Raw genomic sequence first — 15,937 nt, 5'->3', positions numbered from 1 at the left:
ACTCCGGAACAACTCAGTACGCAAGCTAAATTAAGCGTCAACAACGAAGACTCGCTACACCTTAATGAACAAGTGCTGAAACTTATCCCTACCGACGAAGTAACTTTCACCAGCGTGGCCTCCATCGTCACAGACGATCCCGCTTTCAGTCACGGACAATTGTATGTTGCTCTCTCCAGAGGTCCATCTTTTCATTCACTCACAGTGGTATCCACAAACCCACCCCATTTGGACAACTGTGTCATTCAGGAAGTGTTCACCCATCAATACATAATTATGTGGCGTATGCTACGCCGCGGGTTGGCTAGTTAAAAATAAAACAAGTGAGTTGGAGTTGTATGCGCATGAGCAAAAGTATGATATTATAGCAATAACAGAAACCCGGCTAAGTGAAAAAGATGGCAATGAGCATAACATAGATGGTCACCTGTTTTTAGGAAGGATAGACAGAAGAGAAAAGGAGGAAAGGTTGATTTTTATGTAAAACAGATTTTAAATGCAAGTCTTCCTCAGTTGGATGATGTGCCACATCTTAGGGTGGATGCCTGGGTTCACCTGAAAAGCGTTAAGGAAAGAGGCCTTTTTATTTTTGCTATAGACCCCCAATGCAGATAATAATTTCAGTGTGCGTCTTTTTAGTAATCTTAAAAATGCAACTTTACAGGGGGATATTATATTCATGGCGGACTTTCACTACCCAAATATTACCTGAACTAGCTTGTCAAATAGCCGAGTAAAAGAGAAAGAGTTTACAGATGTAATCATTGACTGTTTTTTAACAGAGCATTTTAAAGCACAAACGCAGGGGGGAGCTTGGAATTGAGGGTGTAGAAGTGATTGAACTGCTAGGGTCAAGTAACCCTAATATAATATAATTCTCAATGCTTTGAAAGTGTACAAATGCAAAAACCAAAACTGTGAAGTTTAAGTTTGGTAGGGCAGATTTTAAGCAGATGTGGCAAAGTCTAAAGAGGATGGACTATGAGAAAGATTTAAGTGTGGATACAGTTAATGTGCAGTGGGACAGGTTTAAAATAATTTTACATATTAGACAGGACTGGTACATATCAACATTTGGAATTGGTAGCAAACTCAAAAAAAGTCTGCAGTGAGTACGTAAGGAATTGAAAAAGATGCCGCAAAGGAAAAAAACAGCTGTGTAAGGCATGTAAGACTAATAACTCCAAAGTGAATCATAGGGCGTATGAGAACATGAGGCCAACCATTCAGAAGGATATTAGGGAGGCTAAAAAGCAGGTAGAGGAGAACATAGCAGATAAGGCAAAAGACGACCCAAACAGATTTCTTCAGTATTTTAGTAGTAAAGGAAGAGGAGACATGTAGCAGGAATAGTAAAGGAAATTAAAAATACAGACAATAAACAGCAGATGCAGTCTTCACATGTGAGGAAGTGAATAACCTTCCAGTGGTAACAGGGACTACTAAGGAGGTACGGGGTGATTGGGAGATTTTAGAGGGAGAAGTACTGCTCAGATTAAATAGGTTGAAATCAAACAAATCACCAAAACCAAATAATATTTACCCTTGAGTGCATAAGGCGGTTTGTGTACATATAGAAACCCTTGCTGCAAATTTTGTGGAAATCATTGCACACTGGAGAAATTCAGAAGGACTGAAAAATGGCACATTTTATCCTGTATATAAAAAGGGTGAACAAGTAGATTCAAGCAACAATAGGCCAGTAAGCTTAACGTGCATCACAGGAAAATTAATGGAAGGAATTTGTAAGGATGAGATTGAGCAACACCTGGCAAGTATAGAATTTTAACTGATCAGTCAGCATGGGTTCAGAAGAGGGAGGTCAAGTTTTATTAAAATACTGGACAGTTAGAAACTTGTTAAGGGTAAACTTCGCAAAAACATTAGGAAGGTTTACTTCACACAGTGAACCATAGAAACATGGAGTAAGTTACCAAGTAGTGTGATAGACAATGGAACTTTAGGGATGTTCAAAAATAGGCTTAATGTTATTTTGGAATAATTAAGTGGATAGGACTGGCAAGCTTTGTTGGGCTGAATGGCCTGTTCTCGTCTAGATTGTTCTAATGCAAATCTATATTTCAGTTATACAAGGCTGGTCATCCAGCTCAATAATTTCTGAATGCACAGGAGATTTAGAGAAGCCAAATGTCCATCACAATGCACTAATGGCTGCTAACCTCCTTCAGCAGAGCACAAAGGTGAAATGCTGCCTTTAGGATCTAGAGCTCCATTGTAAAGTATTAACATTTTTCTGAATGTATACATTTTTCTCAGTTGTCAGCTGTTACTGGTCATCTTGGACAGGGCTCTGAATTTTCAAATTCTTATGTCTGCAGCATCAGCACACCTTTTTGCCAATGTTGAACATGACAAGAATCTGATTATCATCTTATCTTCCTTTATTGGATAAATTCAGTCCACTGGCTTCCTCAGTTCTGCCATAGACAGAATGTAAGGAATGGAACAGGCTGAATAACGCTAGTGTTCTAAATGGCACTCATCCTGATGCCACAGTTTTGCCAACTCCTATACTACTCCCGTGTACCTTGGGGTGATTCATTTCAGTTGGCTTTCAGGAAGGCTCCTAACTCGTGTAACCCAGGCATGATGGTGAATCCGATATCATGAAGGAAGGACTCCAAGATTAAATTCAAACACATTCTCATTTTTAAATAATGGATTCTAAAAATAAATAAATACATAAATATAAAAAAATAAATCTATTATAATAAAAAAATCTTGAAAGACAAGACTTTTTATCCTGCAACGAGACATGATCTTTTGAAGAGAGACACTTTCATGTCCAGCGAGAGGAGACTTTGTGCCAAGAGATTTAACCAGGCCCGGGGCTGGAAATAAAAGACAGAGTAGATGACAAAGTAAAACATCTTAAAGAATTCAAAAACGTTGGCGCGATACACCTGCAGAGCAGGTAAGAAATAATGGAAGTAAGAAAATTTTGAAGTTTAAAAAAAATGATAGTAAAGATTGCATTAGCACAAACAAATGGAAATTATTACTTGGTTAAATAACGGAACAGTGAAAAGAGATCAAATATATTGTTTGGCTTTAAACTTTAAGTCATAGATTTGTAGATCGTCTAATTCGCGTTGTCATCAGGGAAAAGTAGTGTTTCTTCCCAATGAAGAGGCGTATCCGCGAGAATTAAAAGATTTGTTGTTTGTGAGCGGCAGAGATGCGAAGTTGCTGGCGCGTAGCGCAGTCAGGGGGGTTGGCAAGAAAAGCGAGCAGGGGCAAAGCCCCTAGTAAATAATAAAAAAAACTGACAAATTAGAAATAAAGGGCAGAGAAATAAATCATTCATCCAATAGTTTTGTTTTGTTTTAAAATTGTTTTAAAATCAAAGATCATATAAAGTATTTTTTTCAGCAACTTAATAAAAAGTAATACTTGATCTATACTAACACAACAATGAAATGTGTCGGCAATAAAGAAAGCAAAGGACTGCGTGGTAGTTTATGGCTGACCGATTACCTGCCTAAAAATATCACGGTTCTGAATTTGTGCAGTACATAAAATATTACTGGAAATATTCAAATAAAAAGATTTCTTTCAATTAATAAGTTTGATTATAAACATAATATTTTGTAAATTTTCTCAGACCTAAATCATTTAGAACACTTATGTTTTCAGCAGTAATGTGCGTGATGTGAAGTGCACTTGGTAACAGGAGAAAATTTATACAAGAACATTATTAAGAATTACTGGAATATACATTTATGCAAACATATTGCACATTTAGTAACCACAAATAAAGCTGCAGTTTCTGTGACGGTGGTTGGGGGGGCCCAGGTTAAAATTTCCTTCCAGGTGTGGGGTTTGCCTTGATCAGAATGGCTCATTGCTTAGTACAAATGGCCAACACCTCAATGTCGTTTAAAAGGACTTACCTGCATTGATGCAATGGAATGATTTGTGCTTTATACATTTAGCCAATGAGCTTACCGGTGCCGTTATTCACTCGGGAGTCTATGTTGTTTGGGAACCTATTGAATATTGTATAGTGTCACGGATAAAACAGAACAGAGAAGTGCATTTCACAGAATTTCATTACCAGCCAAAAAGTGTTTCGCACAGGTACTGAAAATCAAATGCAAAGCCGTCCGTACTGATGCCGTTTGCACTTGTATAATTCACTCTAACCAGTTTACTTTTTCTAACGTTGTACAAATGTTTTATGTTGCTTATTGACAAATAAAATGTCACCCTCAGTAGAGTGCAGATGGTTGTGGACTTTATTTACAACAACTTCTTAGTCATGTGTTGAAATCCCAGCCCAGCCACAAACTGTATGGATTTAGCAAGGTCAATTTTAAGGGATTCCTCCCACATGTTCAAGATGTATACACCAGCGCTCATTGGAGAATCGAAAGTGGCCAGTGATGAGCCAGTGTATACACCGTAGACTTTGATCCCACATAGAGCTGCTTAATGTGAGATACCTATTGTCACTATCTCCTGCAAAATTGTACTGCTGCTGGAAGAAATGGAAAAGAAAACACAAACAAGTATAAATGTAGTAATAACAACATATAGATAGATACTTTCTTAATCCCAAGGGGAAATTCACATACTCCAGCAGCACCTTACTGATACAAAAAACAATATTAAATTAAAGATTGATAATAATGCAGGTAAAAACAGACAGCAACTTTGTATAATGTTAATGTTTACACCCCGGGGTGGAATTGAAGAGTCGCATAGTTTGGGGGAGGAACGATCTCCTCAGTCTGTCAGTGGAGCAGGACAGTGACCGCAGTCTGTCAGTGAAGCTGAATGCCACTTTCAAAGAGGATCCTTAATAGATAAAGAAAACTGTCCAGAAATACATCCATCAAAATTAGTCTAATAAGGGTGAAGGTACATCAACGTACATTGAGCTAGTTCAATGGGACTTCTGCAGTCTTTGAGCATGGACACTATATGTTTATTATATGAAATAAAATGTTGCATAATAGTGTTATTAAATTTAATGTTAGTTCAATGCTGTTGTTAAATTTACTTTATAAAGACAGTTCTCCCTGAGGATGTGTTCTGTTAAAATATCCAACAAACAAAAATAAACAAATATGACTGACTACTGTATTCTGCCTCATTACTTGAGCCTTGCCCACAGTAACACAACATGTGCAATATAAGGGTCATATCTTCAACTGGATGCCAGTCCAACAAAGGGCACAAACAAACACACACATATCAGAACATTTCTAGTGTCAGCTGGAAACACTATGCATGTTTATTGTATTGTGGGAATAAACTGTGGTTTCTAGATGAAAACATGGAAGCTCTGTAATCATGGATCTGCATTGCCTGTAAAGACGTACCAACTACACTAAGTTCAAAACATTTGGTTACATCATGTAAAATAATGTGTGTTCCAAGGTTATTATAGTTAATGAAAACTAAAATCAAAACCTTGAACTATTATTAATGAGACATTTTCATAAACTGAAATAAAATAATTAACAGAGCCAAAATGAAAAACTAAAACTAAACATGGGCTCACCACCTATGGGAGGGGCCAAGGAGGTCGGGTGCAGTGTGAGTTGGGTGGTGGCCGAAGGCGGGGACCTTGGCAGTCCGATCCTCGGCTACAGAAGCTGGCTCTTGGGACGTGGAATGTCACCTCTCTGAAGGGGAAGGAGCCTGAGCTTGTGCGTGAGGTCGAGAGGTTCCGGCTAGATATAGTCGGGCTCACCTCGACGCACAGCTTGGACTCTGGAACCAATCTCCTTGAGAGGGGCTGGACTCTCTACCACTCTGGAGTTGCCCCCGGTGAGAGGCGCCGAGCAGGTGTGGGCATACTTATTGCCCCCCGACTTGGAGCCTGTTCATTAGGGTTTACCCCGGTGGGCGAGAGTGTAGCCTCCCTCCGCCTTCAGGTGGGGGGACGGGTCCTAACTGTTGTTTGTGCGTATGCACCGAACAGCAGTTCGGAGTACCCACCCTTTTTGGAGTCCCTGGAGGGGGTGCTAGAGGGCATACCTTCTGGGGACTCCCTCGTTCTGCTGGGAGACTTCAATGCTCACGTGGGCAATGACAGCGAGACCTGGAAGGGCGTGATTGTGAGGAATGGCCCCCCTGATCTGAACCCGAGTGGCGTTTTGTTATTGGACTTCTGTGCTCATCACGGATTGTCCATAACGAACACCATGTTCAAGCATAGGGGTGTTCATATGTGCACTTGGCACCAGGACACCCTAGGCCTTAGTTCGATAATCGACTTTGTGGTCGTGTCGTCGGACCTGTGGCCACATGTCTTGGACACTCGGGTGAAGAGAGGGGCAGAGCTGTCAACTGATCACCACCTGGTGGTGAGTAGGCTTCGATGATGGGGGAGGACGCCGGTCAGGCCTGGTAGGACCAAACGTATTGTGAGAGTCTGCTGGGAACGTCTGGCAGAGTCCCCTGTCAGAAGTAGCTTCAACTCCTACCTCCAGCAGAACTTCGACCGCATCCCGAGAGAGGTGGGGGACATTGAGTCCGAATGGGCCATGTTCTGTGCCTCTATTGTTGAGGTGGCTGACCGGAGCTGTGGCCGTAAGGTGGTCGGTGCCTGTCGTGGCGGCAATCCCCGAACCCGTTGGTGGACTCCAGCGGTGAGGGATGCCGTCAAGTTGAAGAAGGAGTCCTACAGGATCTTTTTGTCCTGTGGGACTCTGGAGGCAGCTGATAGGTACCGGCAGGCCAAGCGGAATGTGGCTTTGGTGGTTGCTGAGGCAAAAACTCAGGCAAGGGACCTCCTCAATCCCACTAACATGCCTTCCAATGAGGAAACAGAGCCTGGGGACTCGGTGGTGGGCTCTCCCATCTCTGGGACTGAGGTCACCGAGGTGGTCAAAAAACTCCTTGGTGGCAGGGCCCCGGGGGTGAATGAGATACGCCCGGAGTTCCTCAAGGCTCTGGATGTTGTAGGACTGTCTTGGTTGACACGTCTCTGCAACATCGCATGGACATCAGGGACAGTGCCTCTGGATTGGCAGACTGAGGTGGTGGTCCCCCTCTTTATGAAGGGGGACCGGAGGATGTGTTCCAACTACAGAGGGATCACACTCCTCAGCCTCCCTGGAAAAGTCTATTCTGGGGTTCTGGAGAGGAGGGTCCATCGGATAGTCGAACCTCGGATTCAGGAGGAACAGTGTGGTTTTCGTCCTGGTCGCGGAACAGTGGACCAGCTCTGCACCCTTAGCAGGGTCCTGGAGGGTGCATGGGAGTTTGCCCAACCAGTCTACATGTGTTTTGTGGACTTGGAAAAGGAGTTCAACCGTGTCCCTCTGGGAATCCTGTGGGGGGTACTCCGAGAGTATGGGGTACCGGACCCCCTGATAAGGGCTGTTCGGTCCCTGTACGATCGGTGCCAGAGCTTGGTCCGCATTGCCTGCAGTAAGTCAAACCCGTTTCCAGTGAGAGTTGGACTCCGCCAGGGGTGCCCTTTGTCACCGATTCTGTTCATAACTTTTATGGACAGAATTTCTAGGCGCAGCCAGGGTGTTGAGGGGGTCCGGTTTGGTGGGCTCAGGATTGGGTCACTGCTTTTTGCAGATGATGTTGTCCTGTTTGCTTCATCAGGCCGTGATCTTCAGCTCTCTCTGGATTGGTTTGCAGCTGAGTGTGAAGCGGCTGGGATGGGAATCAGCACCTCCAAATCCGAGACCATGGTCCTCTGCCGAAAAAGGGTGGAATACCCTCTCAGGGTTGGGAGCGAGATCCTGTCCCAAGTGGAGGAGTTCAAGTATCTCGGGATCTTGTTCACGAGTGAGGGAAGAATAGAGCGTGAGATCGACAGGCGGATCGGTGCGCCGTCTGCAGTGATGTGGGCTCTGCATTGGTCTGTCGTGGTGAAAAAGGAGCTGAGCTATAAGGCAAAGCTCTCAATTTACCAGTCGATCTATGTTCCTACCCTCACCTATGGTAATGAACTATGGGTAGTGACTGAAAGAACGAGGTCGCGAATACAAGCGGCTAAAATGAGTTTCCTCCGTAGGGTGTCTGGGCTTTCCCTTAAAGATAGGGTGAGAAGCTCAGTCATCCGGGAGGGGCTCAGAGTAGAGCCGCTGCTCCTCCGCATCGAGAGGAGTCAGATGAGGTGGCTCGGGCATCTGATCAGGATGCCTCCTGGACGCCTCCCTGGTGAGATGTTCCGGGCACGTCTAACCTGGAGGAGGCCCCGGGGAAGACCCAGGACACGCTGGAGGGACTATGTCTCTCGACTGGCCTGGGAACGCCTTGGGATTCTCCCGGAAGAGAAAAAGTGGCCGGGGAGAGGGAAGTCTGGGCATCTCTGCTCAAGCTGCTGCCCCCGCGACCCGATCTCGGATAAGCAGAAGAGGATGGGTGGATGGATGGATGAAAACTAAACGAAACTGTTAAAGTAGCTGGAAAGACTAACTGAAATAAAATAATAATACAGGGTATACTAAAACTATTTTTAGTTTTTGAATTAATATTGTTGCCATTAGTCTTTAACCCTTGGAACTTTTAACTCTTAAACAAAGTAATTCCACCACGAGCCGCCCGCATATATTCATCCAGAGAACGGCGGCTGGTGAAGGAGGGCGGGTGTTCACACAGCATTTGCGGTGACAGAGCAAACTGAATACTGGTGGGTAAAGAGTGTGAAATAGAAAGTGATTTACTGTGCAACCTTTCTTTGTGCTTGTTGTATATCAAGATGTAATTCAAACGCCTGAAATCAGAATGTGCTGGCCAGCAAAACCTTTACCGTATGGACAGAAAAATCACAAGTGAGTAACATTTCAGTTTATTTCTCAGAAGTCTGCGTTTTGCTGACAACAATTCACCTTCCAGTTCACACAGGAGAATTCTATCCATTATCCACCCCGCTATATCCTAACTACAGGGTCACGGGGGTCTGCTGGAGCAAATCCCAGCCAACACAGGGTGCAAGGCAGGAAACAAACCCCGGACAGGGCGCCAGCCAACCACAGGGCGCGTACACACACACACACACACACACACCAAGCACACACTAGGGCCAATTTAGAATCACCAGTGCCACCTAACCTGCATGTCTTTGGACTGTGGGAGGAAACCGGAGCGCCCGGAGGAAACCCACGCAGACACGGGGAGAACATGCAAACTCCATGCAGGGAGGACACAGGAGAAATCCTTTCTGAAAATAAAAGGCACTGATCGAGAGACTGACTAGGTCATCATGTTGTTAGTGAACAATCACTTTTGCTTTAAAAAAGTCGTTTAACAACAAAGCGATACAAACCTTGTAAAATCCCTGACCTGGCGATGTCTCTACTGAACTACAGGTAGGTAAGCAAAGAGAGTCTACCAAATGGTTAAAAACTAAACATACTAAAGTGTTTTTGTATTTACTCTATATTCATTAATTTTTCCTTTTTTAGTTTGTATTCACAGCTCAAAATACTTGATATAGTTAAAATAATCCAGTATCAGAGTTAAGTTTTAAAATATTTGTCCCCCTTTATTCAATTTTTCTCTCACTTAAATATCATTCTTTTTGTTCTTAACATCAGCCATATCATACATATGGCACACCAGGGATTTTTCCTGCCTTGCATTCAAGCCTGCTTGGTATAGGCTCCAGGTTTCCTGCCATCCTGCTCTGGATAAACAGGTTTGGATATATATATATATATATATATATATCCTAATCTCAGATGCTGTCTGTCGTTTTGTGCTCATCCGTACTCCTATTACCTGCTCTTACTTTGCTCATTAAGGGTCTATTGTTCTTATGTTGGGGCTATTCAAGTCTCACTGCCCCCAAACTTGACACTACATGCTTGTTTTTCTTTGTTTCCCTCAGCTAGGTGGGGTCTGCACACTGACTCAAGCCTAAGAGCCCTGTTCTTCCTAAGCCCCCATGATTTTCAATATCACACCTTGTCAGAACACAGTAAAATCTATTTTCTGATTTTTTTATATATTTTTAGGCCTGCAGGTGGCAACATTCTATCCATAAATTGTGCCAGAGATGGAATCAGAGATCAATATGGCTGGTAGAAAATAAAAAGCCCAGTATGGGAGATTCAATGCAATATTGAAGGTATTCATTATAATTACATTGTCTTGGAGCGAGATATGTTGTGTGGTATAAACAATTCACCTAAATTTCATTATAAAATGGCCCATCCTAGGCAATAAAAGGAAAAGATAAAAAGTGTCAATAATCAGCGCACATTAGTTCAGCACCATTGGCATATAATTATATTTTAAAATAAAATAAAAATGTATAAAATTGTTCATATTCAGTATTTGGTTTTGATTATGCTTGTTTTTAATCAGACAAAAACAAAACCAGATAGTAAACCATGTTGTGTATAAGCTTCCAGTATAATATCCAAATCTGTTATTTCTGTCTGATTGTGAAACAAAGCTAAACTCCATATATAAAATCCAATGTGTGTTCGTCTGAATGTATGTCTTTTCACGAGAGAACTGCTTAACGGATTTAGATCTGGTTTCTGATTTTGCGACTTCTGTCATCATGCTAAGTATCATAGTTTGCTTGTGGCAGTGATTTATTTGTACAATTTCGAGAGAGAAAAGGGGGAGGCGGAACCTCAGGAGTAGGGAGCTGGGCGGGGCCATCCTCACTCACACGCCAGCCTCCGTTCAAATCGTGTTGGAGTGTACATTGCCACTGCTTAGCTAGCGATACCTGTTTTCTCAGGAGACATTATCATCTAGAGATTGTTATGGATTAAGGTTTGACATTTTTGAGAGAGATCAGAGCTATGTGTGTTTTATTGGGTAGCTGCTCATTGCAGGAGGTAACACAGCCACTGCTCTTCTCCCCATGCAGGGGAAGCTTTCCCATCAGAACCAAACACGATCAGGTACAGTGGCAACGTTAGACATTGAAGCATACCTATCTTCTTGCTTGGCCAGAGAGATCTTTCTAAATTTTTATATTTTTGGCAAAGAGACCACAGCTACTTTCTGGCCCTGATAGCAAAACCAAAAGTATTGTATATGAAGAAGCACTTGGATACGAAATCTATCAATATAAATTATTCTCAATACGAATTATATTTTAATTTTTTTTTTTTTTACTTATTTTTAAAGCTTGTCCAGTTTCACTACTACGCGGGCAGAGCCGTGGGGAACAGCTAGTAATTACTAAAGCTAAAACTGAAAGTAATAGATATAAAAATAAAATAGAAATGTCTTTGTAAAATAAAAACTAAATTAAAACTAAAAATACAAGATGAAGGAAAATTAAAACTAAACTGAATTTCCAAGAAAGGTCAGAAAAAAAATATAGAAATAAAAACTAATATTAAAACGTAAAACTATAATAACCTTGGTGTGTTCAAACATAAACTCATACCTAAAAAGAGCCTTCACGTGTCTTGAGCACACGTCTAACACATCGCTCTTCAATGTTACCGTTGAAAGCTGCTTGTACTATGAAGACTCGATTTTTGCAACCTCAGAAGGTCAATAATCGCCGCTATTAGAATTCGTGTTCTGAAAAACAGAATTCACTTCAGTGCAGAAAAACTGCCGTCAGAAACATTATGCGACTGTCGCCGTTCTCGTCGTCGTGGGGCGGGGCTTTATCCCCTGCTCTTCGAACGAAACCACGCCCACCCGCTCTCCACCGTGCTTCGATCTGACCTTCTTTTACAACACGCGGAAAAACCCAGGGACCATCGTCTTCGTTCTGATGTACGACAAAACGCGGCGATCTGAGGTGGGGCTAAGCCCATACTACCAGCTAAAACTAACGACGTTCCTACTTGTCACCAAGACCCTATTTGCCACTGCAGACGAAGTACAAGAAGCCAGTGACTCCCGGTTGAAGTCATCAGTTGCCGATTTGTGGCTGTACAAGGAGGAAATTTACTTTTAGCTCTGCTGGGATGACGCTGCCGTTTGGGGGACATGCTTTCGTGTCCTGTCAGAAGTGCGTCCTTGTACTGCTGCACAACATTTAAAAGTAAAAACAAGAAGGAAATAAGAAAATATTTCAACTTTGAAAATTAAATGACACACTTTTACCTGTGGTCTACAATTCTATAATTTAACTGCTGTTGCACTTAGCACACATACCACCATACTGTACCTGTAGTCCCAAGACTTTTATTTTATGGACAGTCGAATGATTGGTTCCCAGCGACTGACAAAGAACTTTTAAAAATAATGCCACACATCTGTCATGATTCGACCTTAGATTATGTTTGCTGTCTTCCTGCTTCAGTTTTAAAGAACTGTTACACAGAGAACATTTGAGGACTTTAAAGCATTTTTCAATGTAGTCCCACAATCTAGTCGTTTGGCTTCGGTTTCTTTCAAATTGAAAATGACATGCGTGTCACATATACCGAGTCAGGAACAGTATATTATTGCATTTATCAGCTATATGATTCGAATTTCCCTATCTTTCCTCGTAAAATGGCTCCACGATGGAGCCGTGCCGACCTGAAAAAAGCGCCTCTCGCATACTCTCGATAAGTTAATTGTATGAATTTTAAATAGCCTCGTAAGGTAACTGAAAACTTTATAAACAGATTTCGTTTAAAATGCTTGAAGATTACTATTTTTACTTTGAGGGTGTCTTAGTTTCTCCAGTTGTCTCACCTCGGATGTAAGGCAGTTCTTCAACTCGAACTCGCAATTATTTATATTCCTTTCACACCTCTGACTGCAAGTCCACTGGCCCGTCAATAAAAATCCCCGAAGAAACCACAATCATTGGACTAGTCACTAATGGAACTGAAACAACACAAAGAAAGGAGGTGATGTACCCGATCGCAAAAAAAAAACAAAAAAAAAACAGTGGGAAATGGTAATTGACTTCCGAAAACAGCTGATTCGTTTCTAGTTGGTGGGATTGTATGATTCGACAGTCAACATGATAGAATCATTCAAATGTATGGTTACAACCATCACTAACACGTCTCAGCAGCAGATGTATTTTTACGCTAAAGAAATTATATTTCCAAACCCATAGCACAATTCTTGACAGGGAAAATTGAAAGTGTGATCACATTCTCCGTTGTCTTCTTGTTTGGTTCAGCAACGGTCTGCACCAAAACATCAACTGCAGAGTGCTGGAGGTCTGCTGAGAAAATGTAACTGTCCGCGCTCTTCCATAATTTGCAGACCTGCATAGATCTAGTGTCATAATAACTTACCCATATTTTGTAATTCACGCTTAAACTCCAGAGTTCTGGGTTCAGTTCTCTATGCAAGGTGCCATTTAAGCGGTTATTCTTAAAAGATAAAAGACACTGTGTACATATTAAAGTTCTGTAGTTTTTTCCCACTTTTATGTTGATAATATTGCAGTATTTATTCTTGAAACTGTCCAGTTGGAGCAGAGAACGCTTTTTAGGTGTGTATAATGCTTATCTTGTCTTTTTCTAGCCCCTCTACCCTGCAAACATCTGTAAATGTTGTGCCTTGTGCAGTTTCTACATGCTATTTAGCCTACCACCTGCTAAGACTTTGCACCGCCTAACATTTATATAGACTGTGTGCAAGTTTTCCTACTTATGGAAACTGGGAAGAAAGTCTGGAGGACATAGTAGGGAAAACGAAAACTTTCACACTTCTTACTTCATAAAGACAACGACCGGCCGTGGAATTTAAACTAACAATCTTGGATCGGTGTAGACGACAGCCCTATCCTTTGCACCACCTTGCCGATATATCTAAATTAAGCGGGTGCTAATGAACACACCCTGAAAATAATTACTTACTTGGGTAGTATCAGCCCAACTGCGACCAATTGTACAAAGCTGAATATACGAGGGACGTTGAAAACGTTTCTCCACTTTTACATTTTCGCTGGAAACGGTGAAGACGGGAGGAGTACAGTACTAATTGGGCATTAAAAGGGTGGTACGTCGCTGGGAAAATTGCATCGCAAACGAAGGTGACTATGTAGTAAAGTGATGTAAATTGTTTTTGAAATTCTTAGAGTTTAAAAAGTGCGTAAACTTTTTAAACGTCCCTCGTAATATAAACATTGTTATTAGATTCATTATCATAAGAAAAAATCCAATAAATAGTGCCTGTATTCACACAGACCTACACTATAGACTGTATATACAGTACACAGTGTATACACGGACTGTGTTTATTTACAAACATAGGCACCTATCTGCCCAAGTTTAACATTTCAGGTTAGCGGGCTGGTTGGTCTAAACTGGCTCCTCGAGTTCTCCGTGACGTGTGGACTCCTGCTTCACCTCCAATACCATGGGATACACAGCTCAGCTAATGGCGTCGTGGGTTTAATTGACGTCTTTTTATTATCAACTCACCCCTTGTTTATACCTCAACACCCACAAGAGTGCTTAAGACCATAATATAATCAAAACCTAAAAGCTCCTCAGCAAAATTTCGAAAACGTGTGTGTGTCCGGTTAATCAAGCTCTTTTAAACGGTTTCCAGTGGGAGATGATTGTGGATGTATTTACGCATTCTCTGAGGTGAACTGATATCCAGGTTGGTTCCTGGATTGAACCCGATAATGCGGGTTTGGGATCTGACCCACGCATACATGTATTGATCGTGGGTTGGAAAATGGTGGCCTCAAACCAATTGTCTAAAAATGTAAAGTAAGCATCACTTGTGAGGGAAATATTTTACAGTCCTTGCCACCAGCGCTGCTTCTTCTTTTATTCACACAGGACAACACAAACTTGACCTAGATGAACAGATTTCTAAGGTTAACAAAACTTCACCGAGTGTCCAGGACTGTGACCGACAAAAGCACATCCACAGGCGAGGTCGTCTTACCGTAAGAATCCGCCACTCGCGCCCGAGTACTGGTGCTGCAGAGGATGTGGATAGTGCTCCGGCTGGGAGTGCCAAAACAGCATTTTGTGAGGGTGACCAAAACCGGACTCCGTTGCGTACTCACTGTTGGAGACACAAAGAGAGAGAGAGAGAGAAGATAAAAGCAATGTGTGGTATTAGCAGAGAACGTCAAGAAAATGAAGACAGTCAGGATTAGGGCGAATATAGGAGGAGCGACCAAAACGTTTGTGTGCTTGAACCTGAAAGGAGTATGGTAGGGGGTAGATTTTTGACCATTACAAGTTGCTAGCAGTTGTGGGTTATAGTATGTAGCGTATATACTGTAAAATACAAATTCAATTTTTTAGCTAGTACCCAGCGATTCTCGGAATCGTTCAATAGGATGGGGTTATTAAAATTCTGCCACTAATTATCACACGCCTAAGGTCTGTTTAATCAGTCCACCGAGTGAATTGTGCTGAACTGATCGACATGCATAGTTCTGACATTTAGTCTACAGTCGTGCACGTGACTTAGGCGACTTTTTTTTTCTTCTTCAAGTTGTAAAAATCACTTTAGATCGTATCGATCATCAAGGCAACAATTACCGCGTTTTTCAACTTTAAGACTTGTTAATACACATTTTCCCCGTTAACAGAATGTTAATCAGGAACTTCACACCGAACTGCTGAGGCGTCAGGGGAGAAAGCTATCGGACAGAAACGTCCAGAGCAGCGGCGCACGCAAGACTGCATTTTGCTCCATGATGGCGCACTTGCACACACCTTCAAAAGGTCATGCAAAAAGTTCTTGAGCAAATACAAGGTGAATGTTGCATCGCACCCCCGTTTTCATCACGTATCTTTTCATATGACTTTTGATCCTCCGTTAGAAATCCAGGGAAAAAACGGCGAGAAATCTCAAGATATGGCAACAAAAGTAGTACGGGAAATGTTGAAATGAATGGGAGAAGTGCCAGCTAACATGCAGGGGAGAAATTAGACAGTGGCTAAATGGAATTGCTGTAAGTTGCATAAAAGTTTTTTGGCCTTCCCTCGTGTATGTAATTATATAGTCGGACCTCTTCCCTTTTTTAACATTTTGATATGTTGCTGCCTTATGCTAAAATCATTTAAATTAATCCATCCCTCCTTCAACAACA

At 42.0% G+C, this 15,937-nt stretch overlaps 1 protein-coding gene across 2 annotated transcripts in view; it reads right to left on the bottom strand.

Annotated features, from left to right (window-relative positions):
* Positions 1-15,937, bottom strand: part of ubp1 (upstream binding protein 1) — a 110,163-nt gene that overhangs the window by 85,458 nt on the left and 8,768 nt on the right. For both annotated transcript variants that reach the window (XM_028817525.2, XM_028817527.2), the window contains exon 2: positions 14,776-14,898. In XM_028817525.2, the coding sequence (XP_028673358.1) occupies positions 14,776-14,898 (123 nt within the window). The remainder of the gene's footprint in view (positions 1-14,775; positions 14,899-15,937) is intronic.

The sequence above is a fragment of the Erpetoichthys calabaricus genome, chromosome 13 (assembly GCF_900747795.2).
Source record: "Erpetoichthys calabaricus chromosome 13, fErpCal1.3, whole genome shotgun sequence".
Classification (NCBI taxonomy): domain Eukaryota; kingdom Metazoa; phylum Chordata; class Cladistia; order Polypteriformes; family Polypteridae; genus Erpetoichthys; species Erpetoichthys calabaricus.
The sequence above is the reverse complement of the archived record's forward strand: the minus strand, read 5'-3'. Positions and strand labels throughout refer to the sequence as shown.